The sequence below is a fragment of the Stegodyphus dumicola genome, chromosome 6 (genome assembly GCF_044657685.1).
Source record: "Stegodyphus dumicola isolate Sdum_Otavi_A_Nest chromosome 6, ASM4465768v1".
Taxonomy (NCBI): domain Eukaryota; kingdom Metazoa; phylum Arthropoda; class Arachnida; order Araneae; family Eresidae; genus Stegodyphus; species Stegodyphus dumicola.
The window spans coordinates 70,320,647-70,343,942 of record NC_140773.1 but is presented as its reverse complement, the minus strand read 5'-3'; the positions used below and the strand labels follow the sequence as shown (position 1 = coordinate 70,343,942).

General features: G+C 32.7%; 1 protein-coding gene and 1 long non-coding RNA gene across 3 annotated transcripts in view; both read right to left on the bottom strand.

Moving 5' to 3' along the window:
* The window catches only part of LOC118180250 (huntingtin-interacting protein K), a 48,222-nt gene extending 32,786 nt beyond the window's left edge, over positions 1-15,436 (bottom strand). Inside the window, exon 1 of one of the 2 annotated variants that reach the window (XM_085818496.1) lies at positions 15,134-15,436. In XM_085818496.1, the coding sequence (XP_085674622.1) occupies positions 15,134-15,280 (147 nt within the window). In that variant the 5' untranslated portion in view covers positions 15,281-15,436. The remainder of the gene's footprint in view (positions 1-15,133) is intronic. The other variant, XM_085818495.1, reaches the window with a different exon arrangement.
* A 3,993-nt stretch (positions 15,437-19,429) lies between these two features.
* LOC146996776 (uncharacterized) lies at positions 19,430-21,221 on the bottom strand. The gene is made up of 2 exons (XR_015041467.1): positions 20,991-21,221; positions 19,430-20,129 (listed from the first exon to the last, which is right to left on the bottom strand). It is a non-coding gene; the product is annotated as an uncharacterized LOC146996776 (long non-coding RNA).
* Positions 21,222-23,296: the final 2,075 nt, after the last annotated feature.

The following is a 23,296-nucleotide window of genomic DNA, read 5'->3' as shown; positions in this document are numbered from 1 at the left end:
AGAGTTTCTATTTCTGGAGCTGCAACAGGATCTACAAAGCAAAAGCATGTTTTGATGTCTATTACACAAAAAGCGGATTTGCTGCAAAAATTGGATAAAGGTATATCCATCTCAAAATTATGCAAGGAGTATGGCATTGAAAAGTCAACTGTATATAACATAACAGGAAAAGGACCATTTTGAAATTTTTCTGAATCCCGACTCCCCACTTGCAATGAAAAACAGAAAAAATATTTGTTATGCTAAAAGTGATGATCATGACCAAATGATGACCGAATGGGTCACACAGCATCGCAGCGCGGGCATGCTATTAACAGGTTCAATCCTAATGCCTCAAGCCAAAACATTTCAGGAAGAAATGAACTTAGAAACTGGGACATATTCGACAGGTTGATTAACCAAATTTAAAAAGCGCCATGATATAAGGCAATTTAAAAACCTTCAGCTGATACTGAATTATTTGCAGATGAACTCATTAATAGCAAAAAGTTATCTCCAGAACAAATTTACAATGCTGATGAAACTGGTCTTTTCTGGAATATGTACTGTGAAATACCTTAGGGACCTCTACAGAAAAGCTCCAACTGCTGTCAAAGGTTCCAAAGCAAAACCAACAATTTTAGCATGTGCAAATGCTGCAGGAACGCACAAGCGTAAAACTTTTTGTGAATGGAAAAAATACACGATCTCGGGCATTTAAAGGAGTAAAGATTTTTCCTGTTATCTTCTTCAATGGCCAGACAGCTCAGGATGGGGCCTTGCCTTCCTCAGAATCAAATTCTAAGCTCTTCTAGCCCTGGCCATGGACACCCACTTGGTTATTTTTAAAATTCTTAAGTCTGTTTCCAAACAGTCGAGCCACCTAAGTTTAGGTCTACCTCCTTTTTCAGGTGCCGAATAGTCTGGCCGAGAAGATCATTCTAGTTACTCGATTTTCATCTATTCTGCACAGGTGTCCTGTCCATTTAATTATCTGAATCCTTATATATTGTTGTGTTAAAGTTTTGAATGAATTTCAGTCTCAGTCTTTTCATTACTTATACCCGAGTCAAATACTTTTCCACTGCAGTTTTCACATGCATTTCTGTTTTTCATGTCACAGTCTGAAAATTCTGTCCTTTCAGACTTTTCATCCATTGGAAGATCTAAAACAGTTCGTTCACCACTCTGTGGTTTATTCGCATAATGTTTACAATTCACCTCGGTAGTTTTAGCAGATGGTACATGCTTATTTTCCTTCGTTTCCTGGGAACCAGCTCCAACTTCTCTCATTTTCACATCGTCTTTTATGCCTCCAGTTTCTTCTGTAAGCTCTACTTTCAGCTGTTGGAGTTGCTCTCGCACATTTTCTTCACTGCCATTTATCTCTTCTCTTCTAGTCTGGCTTTGATCTCAGCTGTCATCTCTTTATATCCAGCTTTTATCTCAGCATATCCGGCTTTTAACTTCTCCCGTCCGGCTTCCATCTTTTCTTGGAATTCAGCAAAGGCAGTCACGAGCTATATTAATAGATCTTCCATTGGTCTTGTCACTGGCATTCACCCTCAAACCCCATTTCTGACACCAGTTGTTGCATTTTTTTCTTTTCTGTTCTGACACCAGTTGTTACGTTATTTTCTTCCTTCACATTCGTACTGGGTTCGTGTGGATTTGGAGTGAATAACGACAACACTTGATGAAGTATCGAAACACACTTTATTAGGCAGTATTGTCAGGACAGCTCCAAAACACGTTTTACAGTCGTCGATGAACTACTATAAACATGCTGACACGATCAGCGACACAGGTTATCAGGCTATCACGGTGGAGACAGCTTCCTGCAAAGCACCCGACTCTGCTTGGTCGTTCTTGGAACTCCATGTACTCTCCAGACTCTCTAAACTACAACTCGCGATGCACTCGACGACACACGAGCTCAGCTCTCGACTCTTCAGTTCAGTCGTTTCTGGAGCTCAACACGCTCTTTCGACGATGCACTAACGACGATACACTAAGAGACTCCTTCGGTGCACTCGACGACCCACTCGGCACTCATTGCCCGGCTGTCAACTCAACTCCGCAGGGATTGACTCGCTAGACAAGGCACACTCACTTGTCCTTTTGACAAAGCACACACTCTGAGACACACACTAACTGACTGTGGACCAGCAGGGTTTATATAGCTTTCGGCCTATGTTCGAGAACATTCTGGGCTAAACCGGTAAGAATTCGTTCCAGAAGGTTCTCCAACAGTCCATGGTATATCGCCAAATGTGGCAACCTTGCCCTCCTTGCTATTTTATGGCAACCCTAAAGCTGCTTTGCCGGGAAGTTATCTCACAGTGCCTGTACATTTTGTAACAATATTTTACTATATCAATTTCTTTAAAGGATTTATAGACTTCAGAGTTAGTTCTTCTCCAGATATTGTTACATTTTATGCCACCAAAATACTTTACAAAATTTTTCTTTCGAAGACAGAAATGATGCTTTTCTATTATTGCCCAGGTCTCAACAGAGTATGTAAGAATGAGTCTGATTAAGCTTTTGTAAATTAAAATCTTCATTTTTCTGCTAGTGAAGTTAGACTTCAAGTATTTTTTTAGACTGAAAAAATATCGGTTAGCATTTGTGACTCTACTATTGATCTCAGGCATTAAATCATTGAGAGCATCAACTTCTGATACTAAATATTTAAATTTGCTAACAATTTCAAATTTGTAATTCCCAATTTCAAAATAGGGGCTGCTGTTATTACCACATGGCATGTATTTAGTTTTATTTTGGTTGATTGCTAGATGCATTTTGCTGGCTGCAGCCTCTAAAGATGTAAAAGCCTCTCTAAAGCCATATTCATTAATTTGTTCTAAAATTTGCCTAATGTTAAAGATTTGTTCTGCTGTAGATCATCCTTTGTGGAAACCACATTGGTAATCATCTACAATATTTTCTGTATAAGTTACTAGTCTACTAAAAAGTATATTGGAAAATAGTTTATAGAAAACACAAAGGAGACCGATTCCCCTGTAGTTGGTACATTCCAAACTGTCTCCTTTTTTGTATATAGGACAGATGATGCTCAGTTTCCAATCTTCGGGTAAAACTTGTTGGTTCCAAACTGATTCAATGAGGTTGTGTATTTCCTCAATGTTTTGACCTGCAGCATTTTTAATAAGTTCTGAAGTAATTGAGTCAAGGCCTGGGCCCTTGTTATTTTTCAGCTTTTTAATTCCTTCTCTCACTTCTGCCAAAGATGGTGGCGGAATACTATCAGTGTTTACAGAGGTAGTTGGGTAGGTTGAAGACCCATCCCATGTATGGTCATTCAACAAGTTACTAAAGTGCTCATTCCACCTGTGGAGTACCTCTTTTCTATCATTAAGGGTGATGTTGTTTTTGTCTCCACAGGCAGTTCTAGGCTTAAAATCTTTGTGGCCAAGAATAATTTCACAATAGAAAGCACGGCTTTCATTGGAACCCCTCAGATGTTCAACATCCTTAAATAGGTCATCACGAAAAAGTCTTTTCTTGAGCCCATGGATCTTTTCCTGTTTTCTAGATCTCTTATATTCCTCAACAGAGAGTCTTGAATGTCGCTTTTAGACCATATTTTTATAAGCAGCTTTTTTTTTTCTTGTTATATATCGTGCAAATAAAAGAGCATGGATGACAAAAGAGTTAATAAATTTTTGAAAGTAGTTTGAAAATCATTTAATACCCGAGGCTTGGCAACATTTGAATTTGATTGGATTACCTGATGACACAAAAAATGCCCTGATTGTAGACGAGAGTTCGGCTCATACTTCACACAAAGTTTACTGAAAGAGAATGCATCCATATGAATCTTTACTCCAAATTGTAAGTCCATCATTGAATTTATGGATATCAGAATAGTGCCCGTGCTGAAATGCAAATATAACGTAGCATTTTTAAAATCCATGTTAAATGTCTTGAATAATGGCAAGACTATTCAAGAATTTTTTATATATATTAGCATAAAAACTACTGCATCACAAGATCATGAAAGGATGTGTCTCCTGATACTTTTAAAAATGCTTGGCATAATTTACTGCCAAGCTACTATATGCTAGCTATGATGAAGATGATAGCCGCGAATTTGAAGGTTTTCAGAGATTGCAAATCAAAGGTGAAATTTTCCAATTAATGGAGTTCGTAAAAAAATGTGGAGAACCGGTAATAAACGAAGATTATATAGTAGAAGTTTTCCACTGCGATGACAATGCCCCAATTCTCAATAAATTAACAGATGGCAAAATCTGTAGTACAGTTTTAGATCCAGAAAATACTGCTACTCATAGTGAAGAAAGTGACAGAGAGGTTACTGAAAACAAAAAAAAAAGTTAGTGGAAATTCTTGATACAGCAATTACAGGACTTAAACAATGGAACTTCTTAACTGAACAAGAAATTATATCTGTCACGAATTAAAGAGAAGGTATTAGCACAAAAGACTAAGTAACGAACAAATAAATAAATATTAAGCCTTTTTTTTTTTTTTTTTTTTTGCAAATTTTGATACCTTTGAGATCATAAACGCTTCATTATTTTATAAATCCCGATTTCATATTTTTAATTTTATAATTTCTACATGCTATCTTACTAGATTTAAAATGATGATCTAATATCTGGAAAAATCCAGAATCAAGGAAGTCTTGATGAATCCGGATCTTGGACTGTACTGATACTGTACTGAAATTTTTTAGTTCAAATGGTTATAATGCAAGTAAAATGTATTTATTTTTAATGTTCTGGATTTATCGTTGATATTTTCATGCCTCAGATGTGTCATACATACATTTTTATGTATATTTTATTGCAATAATTTGAATTTACAGCTTCCAACAAATGCTAACAGAATGAGTTCAGATTAAGAGTGCTGACCAGTAATCAAATAGGTATAACTTCAAAAGTGGTAGATACCTAACAGTTGAATAAACTACTTTCAAATTTTGTCCCCTTTCTCTTTTTGTGTAATGAACTTTAAAACCTGAATAAAATTTAATTATCTATGACTACAATCTGCTTATGAATGGAAATTTAAATAATGGTTAAATCCTATGAAAATGTGATGCTGAGAATCCAACAATGCAATAACAATTCAGGACATAGCCACTTTTGCAATATTTACCTTAGATGAAAGATGGAAGTATGGCTACATTTTTTTTATACAGTACAAAGTCCAAAATCCATCCTCGTCGGGACTTCGGCGATTCCAGATTTGGGATTTTTCCAGATATTAGATCATCAATTTAAATCTGGTAAGATGGCATGCAGAAGTTATGCAATTAAAAATATGAAATAGTAATTTATGAAATAAAGAACAATTATATGATATAAAGGGTATCAAAATTTACAAAATAAAAAAAAAGCTTAATATTTATTTGTTTACTTTATTAAACATTTCTTTCAGTGTAAGTTATTTAAGTTGCTTCCACAAAAAATTCCTTTTTCTTTTTCCTTATGTCATATAAAGTTGACTTTCCAATGCCATACTCCTCGCATAATTTTGAGACGGACTGTAGAACCTTTGGCAGCTTCAGAATTGGAAACTCTTTTCGACATAATCGAAAGTTCAAGCTTAGTTTTCATAAAATTGCCGTAATAATAACAGTTTGCAAAAAATAATAAGCTGGATCAAATTAGAAGATTAGGGAGTAGTACAGTCTGCTACATTAACTGAAATGCTTTAGAATTAGTAAAGATAATTTTAGCCTGAGCTTAATAGTGTCTGTTATACAGTATTGATTGTGTATCACAAGATTGGCGATGAAAGCCAAGTTATTTAGCTAAATTTTGTCTTGCTCCTATTGCATACTAAGCCTGAATTGTATTAGTTTCGTTATTTACTATACCTACATTTATTTCTTGCACATGCTTCAAACTAATGCGAGTCCTGAATAAATAAACTCCCACATATACTTAAGGTGGTACTTTTCTGTTTCGCTGGTGCAAATCTTGCCAAGCAAACTTTATTGGCAACAACTAATAGTAAACACATAAAAAATGTTGACAAATGTTAGTTCTAAGAATTTCTTATTTTGAAGGTATAAACATTTTAATGTTGTTTAAAATTTTGTAAAAAGCCAATACATTTGTAAAAAGACATTAATTTAAGAATTTACTGTTCTTTCATGGTAGAACATCCTGATTTGCCGGTTCATATCACGTGACCTCAAGTGATTTCATCTCACATAAACTACGCTACAAAAATCTAATTCTTTCAGTAACTATCTACTTTATTTCAAGTTAAATCTTAATTTGGAATACAAGCTTAAATCCAAGAATTGTTTCAATTCGTATGAATAGCTTACCCAAAGATTATGTAAAACCGCAGTGCTTTAATTCGCTAGTGCATTCTCATTAGAATTGATGAATTTAACCTTTGACTTTGATATATTTTCATTATCGGATGAGTGGTCTGATTGCATCCTAATTCACTTAAGTACTGCCCGCGAATGGCCTTAGGGCATAAAACTGAACTATCTGGTAAAAATTCTATGTAATTGTATACCAGTATTAAAAGAAACAATCAATCTGATAAGAAATGTCTGCAAATTGTTTTGAAAATGAAGAGTAAAATGTTACCAGGGAGGATATTCCGTTTGGCATGGGTTGTACCATTATTGGCGACTATTGTCTGCGCTGGCAAAACGGAAAAACTACCCTTAAGGCTTTATCTAGGGATGGTGCTAGATACCACCTGTGAAGTCTCTATGGGTCCTAAATTCTGCTACAAAGTGCCTTCCTAAGTTCTAAATTTTCATCGCGCATAAACTTTGGATCCCAGTGCTCTCCCTAAATCATAAAAGACTTCTCATCCCTTAATTTTGCTGCTCGGTGCTTCCTCAAATGCCAAAAATTTCGTCTTCCCTAAATTCTGCCATCCAATGCCAACATATTCTGCCGCCTCATCTGAGTTTATGGCGAATAACACATCAGTTATTCTTAATTAAAATAGCACTAAATGTAATCTTTTGATCTATGAGTTTCATTAACGAAATCTATTTTTAGCATATGAAAAGAAACTTTTGTTGAATTTTTCCTCATTAACATTTTTTAGAACATTTAAAAATCTATAATCATCATCAAGTGTAATGTTAGCATAAAAGGTTGCCATACTAGTAAAGATAATTTGAGCCTGAGCTTAATAGTGTCTGTTATACAGTATTGATTGTGTATCACAAGATTGGCGATAAAAGCCAAGTTATTTAGCTAAATTTTGTCTTGCTCCTATTGCATACTAAGCGCATGAATTGTATTAGTTTCGTTATTTACTATACCTACATACATACTGATAACTCTTGTTATTCAATTCCTAATATAAAAAAAGTTTAGACATCACTGCACGAATTATTACTGAAGCTGTCATGTATTGATAAACATGCTGTGATGAAAGCAAAATATAGGGTGTTTATTAAAGTCCCTGTCCCATTTTGATGTTTAATAACTTGTAAAATAACGAAGACAAGTTTACAGGAGGAGAGTGCTGAACATTGATGACTTAAAAACCAGAATTACAATTGCAATAGTCTCTGTGGATGCCGACATGCTTGTCGGTACCTGGCGTGAAATTGAATATAGACTTGATATTCTCCGTGCGACGAAGGGTGCACACGTGGAAGTTCATTGACAAGGGTCATGAAACATTTTGAGTCTGTCTAACCATTTATGTTATTAATTTTAATCTATATTTATTATTTCATGAGTTATTAAACATCTATGGACAAAATGGGTCCAGGACTTTATAAACACCGTGTACTGACTTGCCAGGTCGGCGTCAGGGATGTAAAATATGTGAATGTTTGGGTTTGAGATGTACATCAAGTAGATACTCAGCTGTGAAGCCAAATTATTAATCTCATAAATTTATGCTTACATGATTCTTTTTCCATAACGAGGTATTTTATTTAGTGCATAAGTGAAATAAAGAATTGGAATTTTTACGTGAAAATCTTTACATGTTTTATTATGGAAGGAAAAATCACATGCATAAAGCATATAAAAAAAATTGTTTATGGCTTTGAGGTATGGATTTTAGATCATTTCGGATAATGGACATCCGGATTTCAGACTTTGTACTGTATATATTTTAATGTACAATGCAGCTGACTGATGTATTTCAGATTTTCTGATAATGATATTTAACAGATGAGATTTATGGTTTTCATCCGCAGAGAACCCAATGGCGCTTCGGGAAAGAACCCGTTGGTGCTGTTGCATTTTTACTCGCCATGTTCGCCGTTCATTGACGATGAGCCGAGCCATAAACGTGATATTTTGTGCATGTAAATTCAAATTAGCAGACGAAACAATATATTAAGCATATGGTAGTAAAAATTCACAGATAATAAGCATGTAGATGTAAAACTAACCGGTTAAATGTGATATACTAAAATAAATTTGTATTAAATTCAAGTTAGCACAGAAAAGAATATATTAAGCATAAGACAATATATAAGGATTTGTAACAGAAATAAAAATTCATTTAAAAATATAAATTAGTACAGTCAAAAGTTGTTAATTCGGACACCCATAATCTGGAATGATCTATAATCCTGACCTCAAAGCTACAAACTTTCTGCGCATGCGTCGCGTTAACGCATGCGCACAGGCGTTTACGAGAGCGTGTAAGACCTTTACGGCTGCTAATATGTTTGTGCGCATGCGCGTTTAATGTGTAACGGAGGTATAAGCTGAGCTAAAATTACCTAATTCAGTTACTGTTGCAGATTGCATTGTTCCTTAATCTTCAAATTGGATCCGGCTTATTATTTTTTGCAGACTGTTAGAGCAATTTCATAAAAGTAAGCTTGAACTTTCGATTATGTCAAATAGAATTTCCGATATATATTTACTAATATGTAATTTGTATCTACAAAGCGAAAGTATGATTTGAAATCCGAAACGTGTTTATCAATTTCACGCCGCGGGTTGGAAGTTGATCTGTCAGCACTATCCTTATCTTCAGGGCAGATGTTTTTATTTTATTTGGCTTATAATTCCTTACTAAGTGTAGCATTTCATCTCGATGTACTCCGTCTTTGATAGGATTTAAATCAAGTTCCTCGTCATTATAATTTGCTTCCGATAGTGAAGAAAGTGACCCAGAGGTTATTGAAAACGAAAACATTTCGACTGACAAGTAAGTCGGTATTCTCGGCGCAGCAATTACGGGACTTGAACAGCGGAACTTTTTAACTAAATCAGAAATTATGTCTGTTTAATAGAATTAAAGAGAAAGTATTATCACATGAAACGAAGCAACTTAAACAACTTACATTTAAAGAAATGTTTAATAAAGTAAACAAATAAATATTAAGCATTTTCTTTTTGTAAATTTTGATACCCTTTAGATCATAATTGTTCTTTATTTCATAAATTACGGTTTCATATTTTTAATTTTATAATTTCTGCATGCCATCTTACCAGATTTAAACTGATGATCTATAATCCGGAATTGCCGAAGTCCCGACGCGTCCGGATTAACGACTTTTGACTGTATTGATATACTGAAATTAACCGGTTAAGCATGATATACAAAAAAAATTTGTCTTAAATTCCAGTTAACACAGAAAACAATATATTCCTTACACCAGCAGTGTTTTGCTAATTTTGATGACCATGGTGATGCATCGAACTATTCTGTCATCTTAGATAATAAATATTTTTTATTTCAATTTAATCATCTATTTATGTCACACCTGCCATTCCCTGAAAGGTTATTGTTAGAAAAGCATTGACAATATATTATCTTGTTAAAATTTTACACCATAAAAATTGATTTATTCACATTATTTTAGATGACAATAACCAATAATAAAAATAAGAGCATTTCTTAATTATTTAAAATGCACATGCACATTTTTGCGGCCTACGAAAACAAATTTTAGCGGTTGGAAACCTCATGGTTCTTAGAGCTGTTAATAATTAAGGAATACAACGCGAACAGCCATGTTACAAATTAGCATTCACCCCTCCCGCCGTATTTTCTTCCTTTCATCGGGAACCGAGAACCAACATATATCCACGAAAATATTTCTATCTATTCGTTGTTAAAAAATTCAGAAAAAATAATAATAAATAAGAGAAGAAGAATATAAATCTGCAAATGCGAACAACGACAGTGATAATTCAACAAAATGAACGCATGAGGAATGGTTGCAAACTTCGAACAAGAGAATAGGATAAATCCGATGGGTTACCAGGTTTGAACTATTATCATCAAAGTTGGCGATGTTTACATTTACCGGGTTCTCTGCGGAAGTGCTTCCGAGATTTATAATATCAAAGTTTATGCTATGAGAAAAAAGGGTATTTTCTTAATTAAACAATCATAAAATACTGATCAATCTTAACTTAAAAATTTTTAATTAAAATCAATTTTAGCTGCATCAAAAATTGCAGTGAAGTGAACTGCATGATAAAAAAGATTCGGTACAGCTTGAGTATAGGATCCCATTGGCGATTTTTGGCTTGGCGCACTTTTTGAACGGTTGTTTTTCTGGTAACCCAGTAAATTCTAGAATACTCCACATTGGCAACCCTGTCGCATTCCTGCGTGTTTTAAACTGGAAAGTGTCATTTATTCAAAGGAGCAAAATATTGATGTATTCCACAAATTTCTAGAAATTGTAAGGGGCATAAATTGGGCAGAGTACAGGATTTCCTTTTCAATTTACCATAATTTTGTAACCTTTACTAAATTTCCAGCATTTCTTTTATTTTAAATTTAAACATGTATTCTGGACTCCTGTTTTCAGTTTTTTAACTTAAAACTTGCATTTTTAATATTGCTGCTTAAAATATCCCTCCATGTACTTGTGCATTTTCAAACTTTTCTTTACTTTTAATTTAAACATGCATAAACTCTTATTTTTATATTTTTAATTTAAACATGTATTCTGAGCTCGTATTTTCAATTTTACAGCCTGTAATTTGTATTTACAGTATGACTGCTAAAAATATACGTCCAATTATTTATTAATTTTCAGTTTCACTGTTTAAATATACATTTAAAATTTGTATTTAAAATTTTTCTTGTTAAAATGTGCATTCTAATATCTATTTTCAATTTTAACTGCTTTTACAAGGCTTGTATTTTCAATATTACTACTTAAAATAGACCCCTACTTACTTATGTACCTTCAAATTTGTTGTTTAAACATATATTCTAAAATTTTTTTCTGGTTAAAATGTGCTTTCTCTAACTTGTGTTTTCAATTTTAATGGCTTTTCCATAGCTTGGCGACATTTCTGGTAAGCCAAAAAATCGCCAATGGGGTCCTATACTCAAGCTGTTCCAAAGATTCTTAAGATCCAAGATTCATTATGACAGATACTATTTCATTCGATGACATACAAAACAGTAACTTAGATAACAAACAAAAGTAACTTTTGCTATTATCATATTGCTTTACGTGTAAAGTATAAACCCAAGCGGGATTTTTGAGAAGCACTTCCGCAGAGAACCCGGTAAATGTAAACATCGCCAACTTTGGCGATAATAGTTCAAACCTGGTAACCTAGCTAATTCATCATATTCACTTGTGCGAAGGTTGTCGTTGTTCTCATTTGGAGATTTATATTATTCTTCTCTTATTTATTATTATTTTTTCTGCATTTATTAACAATGAATAGATAGAAATATTTTCACATAATTAAAGAAGTTTTCATCGAAAAATGCCGGTTCTCAGCTCGTCAGTTCAGTATCAAAGGAAGAAAATATGGCGGGAGAGGTGAATGCTAATTTGTAACATGGCTGTTCATGTTATGTTCTTTATTATTAACAGCCGTAAGCACGCAAAACCATGAGTTTTCCAACCCCTATAATAATTTTTAAATGTATAAAGTTCTAGTTTTATCAACAATGCTACTGAAGAAAATTTGATTACTGTTGAAGGTTATTTCTATTGTGAAATATATTATGAAAAAGGACAGGTATTTGTTTCAATGTAAAATATTTTAAGCTGTATGCAAGTAATTAAAAAAAAAAAAAAAAAAAAAAAAACACTGAAAACTATGTAAAATTGATGTATTAAAGGTCATGCATTCATTAATTTATTACATGGGCATGGCTCTTACCGAAATACATCAATCAACAGGCAAAGTACTTAATAATGAAAAAAGACACTTGTAATAGAAATATTAGTAGTCAAAAGTCGTTAATTCGGACACCCATAATTCGGAATGATCTATAATCCGGACCTCAAAACTAAAAACTTTCTGCGCATGCGCCGCATTGACACATGCGCATAGACGTTTACGCGTGCGCGTAAGACCTTTTACGACTGCGCATATGAGTGTGCGCAAGTGCAGAATACGTTTTCACGTGCGCGTTTTATGTATAATGAACGTATAAGCTAAAATTATCTAATTATCTATTTCAGTTAATGTTGATGATTGCATTGTTCCTTAATTTTCGAATTGGATCCGGCTTATTATTTTTTGCAGACTGTAAGAGCAATTTTATAAAAGTAAGCTTAAACTTTCGATTATATCAAATAGAATTTCCGATATATATTTGTTAATATGTAAAGGATCTAAAGCGAAAGTATGTTTTGAAATCCGAAATCTGTTTATCAATTTCACGCTGCTCGGCGGGGGGGGATTGCCGCTGCGGGCGCATAATGAATTGGAAGTTGATCTGTCAGCACTATCCTTATCTTCAGCGCAGATGTTTTTATTTTATTTGGCTTATAATTCCTTACCAAATGTAGTATTTCATCTCGATATGCTCCGTCTTTGATATGATTTAAAACAAGTTCCTCGTCATTATAATTTGCTTTCGATAGCGAAGAAAGTAACAGAGGTTATTGAAAACGAAAAAATTTCGATTGACAAATTAGTCGGTAACAGCAATTATAGAACTTGAACAGCGGAACTTTGTAACTGAACAAGAAATTGTGTCTGTTTAATAGAATTAAAGAGAAAGTATTATCACATAAAACGAAGCAACTTAAACAACTTACATTGAAAGAAATGTTTAATAAAGTAAACAAATATGTATTAAGCTTTTTCTTTTTGCAACTTTTGATACCCTTTAGATCATAATTGTTCTTTATTTCATAAATTACGGTTTCATATTTTTAATTTTAGAATTTCTGCATGCCATCTTACGAGATTTAAACTGATGATCTATAATCCGGAAAAATCGATAATCCGGAATCGCCGAAGTCCCGACAAGTCCGGATTAATGACTTTTGACTGTATTCTACATGAATTAGAGAAAATACATATAAGTATAATGTAAACGTAAGTATAAGAATACTAATTTTTATTTTTTAAATGAATTTTTACTTCTCATTATGTTTAATACATTGTTTTTTGTGCTAACTTGAATTTAATACAAATTTATTTTCGTATATCACGTTTAACCTATTAGTTTTACATCTACATACTTATTATCTGTGAATTTTTACTACCATTATCTGCTAACTTGAATTTACATACACTAAAAGCCACGTTTACAAAATATCACATTTACGAATCCGCTCATCCTGGCGAGAAAAAATGCAACGGCGTCAACGGGTGTTCTGCAGATGAAAACCCAATTTTTGAAACTGATTCCTATTTAAGACTCAGAGAACTCATATCTTTTCATATAGACAATGAATAAAGTAACTTATAAATTTTTTAATATATATTTACTATTGTTACATTTTTATGTTATGTAACTCTTAGATTTATACTGCAATATTTATAAATGAGTATGACAAAATTTGGGTACAACTCTAATATGCGCCCTAATTTCACCAAATGTGGCGATGTGTTCTGCGCTGGTTTTTGGCGCGATTGCGTGTTCTATGGCAACCCTGTTGACGTTGAAAAATCTTTCGCTGGAGCTCGTTGGTTCGCCTCTGTGTCTGAGAAGATGGGAGGGAAAGATAAAATGGTAGTTGTTGAATTGAAGTTCGGCAAAAGGAAATATGATTGTGGCTATCCTGTTGAGGGGTAGTGGGTATTTGGAAGTGTGGAAAGAGGGTCTGGGAGATTATTTTTAATGGCAGTGTATGATAGAAGTAGGGATTTGTAATTTTATTTATTTGTGAACCATAGTATAAATTTTCTGGATAGTGTGTCTGGCTGTTATGTAAATACGATAGTGATTACGTGGCGGCATGTTAAAGGCGGTATGAAATTTATATTTCTGCTATTCGAAAACGCATTAATTCATGGTAAGTGCATTTTATTTTATCCTTGTTCTTATTTTGTAGAATGTTATGTTCATTGGTTCTTTAGTATGAATTTCTGTCGTTATTGTTGTTTTTTTAAATTGTTTGAAATTTATTTTAGTTTATTTTGTTGTTTAGTGTCTAGACTATACAATTCATAGATGTTTTTTAAAGTTGAAACAGAACGCTGTGTACATGGTATTATTTGAAATTTATTATGTTATGTTATTTTATTAAAGCGAGGAGTGCGTAGATCGTAGATTCCTTCCTTGCCTAAATTGTGCAATTCGTAGAATTTTTTTTAAGTTTAAACAGGATGCTGTGTACATGGTATTCTTTGAAATTTATTGTTGTTATGTTAATTTATTAAAGCGAGGTGTGCGTAGTTTGTAGATTCGTTCGTTGCCTACATTGTGCAATTCGTAGATGTTTTTTTTTTTTTTTTTAAGTTAAAACATGTCGCTGTGTACATGGATTCTTGTCAAATATTTTTGGTTAGAAACTTTACGTTTTTGCTATCTAAATTTTTTCTTTTTGTTTCGGATTTTTAGCTAAATTGTGTGTTCAAAACGTAGTTTTTGCATGTGCGAAAACCGCGTTTTTGGAGACATTTTAGGCTAAAAGTTCAAAATGTAAACAAAAAATTTAGATAGTAATATGGCAGCGTGAAGTAGATTATCAAGTTTTGAGCCTGCAGTGCTTCAGGAAAGCGAAATAAGCAAAAACAAAGATTGATCTACGGGTTCACAATGAATAATACCTTACATATTATAAAAGTATTAGTACAATTCTATTCCTTCTTTGTATTACTTAGAACATAAATAATATTTTTATTTCTGTCTTCTAGATATACCTGTAAGCAAGTATAGCAAGGAAAGAAAATATGTCTTATTTTCAAAATTTACCGCGGCGTCTTAACACGCCACGCTGCCTGGAGTTAAAAGAACAAATTTAAAATTTTACCCCTGTAATATCTTGACTGCTGATTTCTTTTTCTTCAGCATAATCTGTGACTTTTTCAAGATCAGCTGCACCGCTATCATGTTTTGCAACCTTCTTCTGGGGTTTTTGATCTTCATTCCCGGTAGTTTCATCAACTTCGTCTGCCATGTTTGGTATCTAAGGAAATATGTTACAAGCGCCTAGACATACAAGCGTCTAGCCCCTCAGATGCACAAGCGTCTAGCCCCTCAGACGCTAGTTTCCTCCAGGGCTAAAGGGCTGGCTCATCAGCTCCTCGCCGCTGAAACCGGAAGAAGAGAGTGATGACGTAGATGGGTTCTCTTGCTGCTTTGAGAGCTTTTGAGCTTTTATACCACCTTCGGTTTCATGAGTATTTGCTTGAAAATCAAAAGTTTTAAACAACTGTTCGGTAAATAATATAAGGAAGAAATTTTATCTAATGAAATTACAATGTGTATGGATATATAGCTGACCTAGTAATGTAGCTATGGTCGATTTAATTAAACTATAGTACGCGTAAAATATAAGCCTTAAGCTAATATTTAAAGTCGAATATACATTAAATATGGTTAATTTTTTTTCTACAATATTTTTTGAAATGTATGTAAATAGTAACTTATCGATAAAAAACATTGACAAATTTCTATAATTACGAATAATTCTTTTTGAGTTAAAATATCACAAGTTGGGTTATAGAAATGTCGGTACTTTTCCGTTTCGCCGGCGCAAATCTCGCCAAGCAGACTTTATTGGCAACAACATACAGTATACACATAAAAAATATTAAAAATTGTTAGTTCTAAGAATTCTTTTAAAAAAGAAGGCATAAACATTTTAATATCGCTTAAAATTTTATAAAAAGCCAATAAATAAAGACAATAAATTTGTAAAAAGACATTAATTTAAGAATTTACTATGCTTTCATGGTTGAACATCCTGATTCGCCGGTTAATATCACGTGACCCCAAGCGATCTCATCTCACGTAAACTACTCTACAAAAATCTAATGCTCTCAGTAATTATCTACATTAATTTTAAGTTAAATTTTAATTTGGAACACAAGTTTAAATGCAAGAAATATTTCAATTCGTACGAATAGCTTACTCAGAAATTATGTAAAATTGTAGTGCTTTACTTCGCTAATGCATTCTCATTAGAATGGGTGAATTTAACCCTTGACTTTACCTTTTCTATATTTTCGGCTTCGGGTAAGCGCTCTAATTGCATCCTAATTGACTTAATTACCGAAAATGGCCTTAGACATAAAACTGAACTATCTGATAAAAATTCTCTGTAATTATATGCCAGTATTGAAAGAAACAATCAATCTGATAAGAAAAAGCTGCGACTTGTTTTGAAATTGGGGCGTAAAAGGTTACCACCGAGAATATTCCGTTTGGCATCAGTTGTACCATTATTGGCGACTTTATCGCTTGCGCCGGCAAAACGGAAAAGTACCGAAATATCAAATAAAATTATGCAAACGTATTTTCAGAATACGCCCTTACAAACTCATCTGATTAAAAGCTAATGAATGCTAACAACAAATTTCATAATACATTAAATCCAAACAAATTTCACTTCATTTAATTTTGTCTTTCAACTAGCACTGGAAATAAGATAATTAGGTTTTTGTAAGTCTTGACAATGACTATTATGAAAGCATTATAATTGATCATCAGGATTACTATGAAGTGTCCATTACTCATAAATTAATAAAAATATTTTAAATTGACAGTTATATATTTTCTTATGAATAGTGTAGTCTTATATTTTAAAAGCATGTATTCTAATGCTAATTTTTCTCTATGCAGAATTTCATGATTTGTTTTGTATAGTTTCATAAGTAACCAAAAAAACGCATAAAATAAATCACATAACACATTATGAATAATAAACCAAATAATAAAATCTTATTTTTAATACAATAAAATGAATTATTTTACATGATTTATTTCCATTTACCTATTTTATGGTTAACTTTTCTTGCCGACACAAGGGATGCATTCCAATTTAAGTGTCAAACTCTTATGACTGTTTATAATCAGCAAAATAAACGAATCGTGTTCTTATTGAGGGACGAAAGACGTTTTTTAAGTTTAGAAATATGATTTTCAATTGCTCCCATACATTTTGAAGAATTTTCTTCAACCTTCGGGGAGGCTTTTCAAGAAAAATTGCTGATATTTACCAATCATTTTACGCATAATCATTTGATTACAATGCTTTCTGAAGTACCATTTAGAAACAATTTAATTCGCTTTTGTTTCACTAATGCAGTTATTTGTATTTCGGTATATATGGTTAAAACATAAATTTTCATTTTCCATAATTTTCCATTTTCTCGATTAATTTTTAGGCCCGAAAGGGATGTTATTCTCGAATGGGATATTAGTCTCGATACGGCATTTTGAGTTGAATTACTGTAAACGGCGTATGCGTTTCAAATTGTTGCCACCAAACATTAACACACTGTATTATACTTAAAGAAATTAAATAAAGAAGAATCTGCATGAATGTATACAAGTTTCTCGAACTGTGAAAAAACAACTGTACATAGAGCCACCAAATTTTGAATAACATAATCCTCCACCTGAACATAGCCAACTGGATGCTCGAACTTTGAATATCGTATTTGTTTTATTATCTATTTCATATTTTGTAAAAAGTTTAATGAATTTTTAAATAACAAGCTCAACGATCACAAAGCAAGCAGTGGCAACACTGTACGGAAAAAACTATTTTTATCTCCAGCGCGCGAGATTGTCTGTCGGAAATTTTAAAGTAAAATGTTTTTAAATATTTTGAGATTTTGCTGTTAAATCGAATTTTATGAGTAGGAGGCGCCAAGAAAGGGATGTTTGATAAATAAAGTAAACATCAAAACGTTAATAATAAAAAGTCCAAAAAAATTTGTAAAGCCAACTCAGTAAGAAAACTGAACATTGATATGATGAACTGATTAAATACTGGACCCACACCTTTACACTTAAACCATAAAATTCAATTCAACAGAAATATCGCAAACGGATTTTTAAAATGAGCATCTCTTTAGAATTTCCCATTCATATTCTCGCGCGCTGGAGATAATTTTTTTGGGGGGGATACAGTGTTGCCACTGCTCGCATGGAAATCGTTCATTAAAGTATTATAAAATATGAAATCGATAATAAACAAATTCCAAATTAGGGCTTACAGATGCCCATATTCAGTGGAGGATTACGTTATTCAAATTGTGATGTCTCTAGGTAGTGTCATTTTATCACAATGTAAGAAACATACACACATTTATGCAAATTCTTCATTATTTAATTTCTTTAAATATAATGCAGGGCTCTAACATTTGCTGGCAATAATTTGAAAAGTGATACCGCGTTTATAGTGATTCAACGCAGAATGCCAAAACGAAAACAATAGCCCTTTGGGCTTAAAATAATAATAATAATAATAATAAAAACAGAAAAAACGTATGCTTGCTATGCTGCCATTCTTTCGTCTACTGAAGGTTTCTGTACGGAAACTGTTGAAATATCACGTTTGTTTGTTTCGTATTATGGTACGCATTACCGCAGGTAGCAACGCACAGGGCTCCATTTTCTTGAATAATTTCCCGTTACAAACACTAATTCATTCAAAAAATATCCTCAGCTATAATTTTCAAGTCAAAGAAACCTCTTTCAAAGAAATATGAAGTAAAGATTTAAGCTTTCGCACTGTGAAGCTCTGGTCAGTAGAAGAGGCGACGAACCCAGTGACGTCACATTGCTCCCCAACTGCGTTCGTGTCGGCTAGAGCTACTAGAGATACTATATACCCTTTATAGTAGCCTTAGTGTCGGCATCGTTAAGGCTCCTCTAAACCAGGCTGAATCACCAACGTTTCTCTCTTGGCGAGGGAGTGAACGCGCTGCCAATTTTGGCGCGTTTATCGCACACGCTGGCTGAATGTCTGCTGTTTTTTTAAAGATTTATTTTATAGACGCGCGGTATTCAGCGCATATAAACTTTTCGGATAATTTATTAATTCTCGAATAGTATATAGACGTTTTCACTTAAATAAAAATTTCGCGTATATTTTGTAAACATATTCAAAATAACTTATTCTTTAGATGTTTCAGTTTCGTTAGCAGACTATAATAAATAAGATATGAATAAAAACTTTCAATAGTGTCAAATGGGGAAATAGTTAAAGCGTAGAGTGTGCAAATAAATTTATCTTAATGACATTTTAACAAAAATTTCCATAAAAACACTGTAAATTCATACTAAAAAAATAACTTAAGAATATGTTGTCATTTAAGTCTGAGGTACATGGAAATAATTGTGCAAGATTCTGAAGAAACACTTTCTTTTAAATGTGTGAAATATTTCATAACATAATATGGAAGAAGAAAGTACAGCATTCTGTGTTTTGGATGCTTTTCATCAAATGTAATATAAATACGAACTAGAAACCGTAAACTTAATAACATGTTATATAAAAAATTAATGATAATAAGTTTATCAGAAATGAATTAATTCTGCAAATAAACTTTCTGCACTTGAAAATTTTCTACACCTGAGGGGAGGGAGAGATCTAGTAAAATTAGATTTATTATAACTTCAGTTGGACCAAACACCTTCTCTCTCTATATATGCATCACTAAAGAAATAAATAAAATTATCATGCTTAAAAAACAGATATACCATACCAGTTTTTTTCCCCCTTGTTACACTTTACATTGAGAAATAACAAACCGTACAACACTGAAAAATACTATCCTTGAAATTTTGTTTAAATGAAGAAACACACACCATCTTTTTATTTAAGCATTACACTTCAAAAACAGATACACATACCAATTTATTTTCACTAGCCTTTATACTGATGACATGCCATATAAAAATGAAAAGAATTATCCTTGAAATTTAGATAAAATGAAGTAACACAATGGGAAAATTTATGCACACGGACATCTTTTTTCTATTGCATGTTGTCTGACATGATCCACAAGTGCCTAAAAATGTACCCAAAGAAACGCATTTCAATATTAACAAAAAATTGTTTACAGATTAAAATTCATTCATTTCATACCACTATTATAAAGATCATGCATGAAACAAATCTGCTTTCCCATACTTTTAAGTAAAACTTTTATACTGGAAAATAGACTATATTTCTATATATTAGAAACAAGAAAATACTAATTTGAATGTTCTGCTTTCATTTCTAAATCTTTACTCCATTGCCAAATTGTATAATACTGTGATTATAAATAAACTTGCACAATCCTTGCAATTATTGAAGTCAGATTATATATATTTTGTCTCACACTATTCAATTTATTCTATTGACTTCAGATGTCAATGTCAAAATTCTGGAAGTTATTTTAACCAAGAAACAGTAGTGGGCACCGTGCATAAACAACTCATCTAACTTTTTAACAATAGTGATTATAAAATAAAGAAAAAAATTACATATCATTCCAACGATATTGCAACTATAGTATAATGTTACATATATCTTTAGCAAACATTCAGATTTTATCTTGACTTTCCAAATTATTATTTATTTTTTAATAAATTTCAATATGCTAATGATTTTCATGTTACATTACTATAAATTCCACAATTAGCACAGGAAAGCAAAATCCGCGCTTTATATTAGAAGAGAAATTTCTTTTCCACATTCAAAACATCTACATTGGCGATGTTTGGCGACAGGTACATTAACCCTAGACTAATTTAATTATAGCTATTATTACAGAAATTAGCAGATACTCAGGTTATTGTACACAAGAATTTCACTTTACTTGCACATTATAAACATCAGAGAAGATATAAACTCTAAATGAAGGCGTAATTAACATTATACTTACTAAGCAAAGTTCAGCACCCGGACCAGGTTTCCAATTGTCTCTTCGGCAATTATTTACCCATATTTTTCTTCTTTCTTCATTTTTAGGAAATTTTACCAATGTATGACCTTTTCGTGAATGATTTGAACAATTAATAGCTGTACATCCGCCCATTTTACACAAAAAAAACACAAAAAATTGTTGCACCGTAACTACACAGCCGCCATTAAATCTCCCACTTGGGAGCGCGAATGCCTGATGATTCAGCCTGGTTTATAGGAGTCTTAGGCATCGTTCCCTATCAAACGGATGACCTAGCCCTTCTTTTTCTTTAGCCCTGAGTTTCCTCCCGGTTCCTCCCTGATCATCTGCGCAGATTACTGCGCATGTCGTCATTTCCCTGAGGGCGCGTCGTATTTACTGTTATTTACTCTTACTCTTTGCACTGTTGTGGTAAAGTGTGATTGATGATACAGTTCTCTTTTTTTATTTTGCTTCGATTATTATATCTTCTGCATAAAATCAAGAAAAACTGCCCATTTCATGGCCAAGTACTTCTGTTTCCCCAGAAGGTATTTTTGATTCTGAATCGAATCAAAATCAGGAAGGTGTAATCCTGTGTGATAATTCTGATTGTGTTGTGAGTGATATGGTTCATTGTGCAAATGATTTTAGTATAGCTGAGAGTGATTTTGTTTGCCGTGATTGTTTAAAACTTTCAACTATAGATACAATTTGAAACGCCATGCATATAAATTTCTGTACAATAATACTACATTAATTGAGTCTCTGAAAACTAAGTTCTAATAGTATGGTTGATTGTGCAAATAATTTTAGTGTGGGGTAAAATCCTAGTATACGGTGCAGCCTTGGCGCGATTTTGAAAATTATCCCCAACACCAAAAATGATTAAAAGAACGTCTATATATATACTATACACTATATACTATCACTACATACAATACTATATACTATGTATAACTATATATGTTCTTTGAATGACTCGTTTACTATACATCGTATATGTTTCGTTTTTACTGCTTATTATAAAGTCGCCAAAAGTAGCCAAATCCCTTATGCACCGGATACTAGGATTAAACCTTAGTGTGGCTGAGAGTAATTTTGTTTGTTCTGATAGCTTAAAAACGTACCATAATAAATGCAGTTTGAAACGCCATGCCAACACATTACACTCTAATAATACTACATTAATGATTCTTTAAAAAGTGGTCAATCACCAAGCTACAAATGTGAGGACTGCCATCTGAAATTTAGTGACCTAAAAAATTGGAAATATCATCAAAATAAAGTTCATACTTCTAACAGGTAATTATGCGTGTCCTTTATGTTATGCTAATTTTTAAAAGCGAGAAATAATATTTCATTTCAATAATGTTCATAATGTTGATTTGAATCATACTGAACTAGAATTTAATTCATTAAATGATTTTTTGGCATGGAAGGCAGAAATTGAAAATAATACGAAGTCAAAATTTCTTATGAAGTAAGCATATTTAATATACATGGTGTAATGCCACTGTTCAGGAAATTTTATATCAGAAAGTAAAGGTTTGTGTCACTTAAAAATCCTTGGTAGCAATAAAATAAATACATATTGTGCAGCTGCATTAAAAGTAACAGAACATACAGATGGCAAATGTGTAGTGTCATATCAGAAAATACATACTGGGCATTGGAATGATTTAGGTCACTTATTTTTAACAACAGATGAAATAAAAAATATTGCATCAAAGATAGCAGCAAAAATTTCTCTGGATAATATTTTAGATGAAATCAGAAATTCTCTATGAGATGCCTGGCTTGAGAGATTTCCTTTACTTACAAAACAAGATTTACATAACATCAAAAAATCTTTCAATTTGTCTTCTAATTCTGTTAAACATGAAAATGATTGGGTTTGTGTAGATACATGGGTACCTGAAATGCAAAATTCTGAACATCAATGCATTTCATTTTATAAAACCCAGGGATCAACATATATGAATGAATATTGTACACAATATTAATTTCTAAAAGGAAATGATTTTGTTTTGATAATGATGACAGAAGCACAAAGAGAGATAGTGAAAAAATTTAGTTCTGACTTGTATATGTATTGATGGCACACATGGGGTTAATGCATACAGATTTGAACTCATAACTTTACTTACAATAAATGATTTGCACCAAGGATTCCTGTGTGCATTTTTAATTTCTAATCGATGTGACCAACCTGTGCTATCAATTTTTTTTTTATGCATTAACCTTTTGAGGCCGGGCTTTGGTAGCAGTAAAAGCTACCAAAGGACGGGGAATCTTGAACCGAA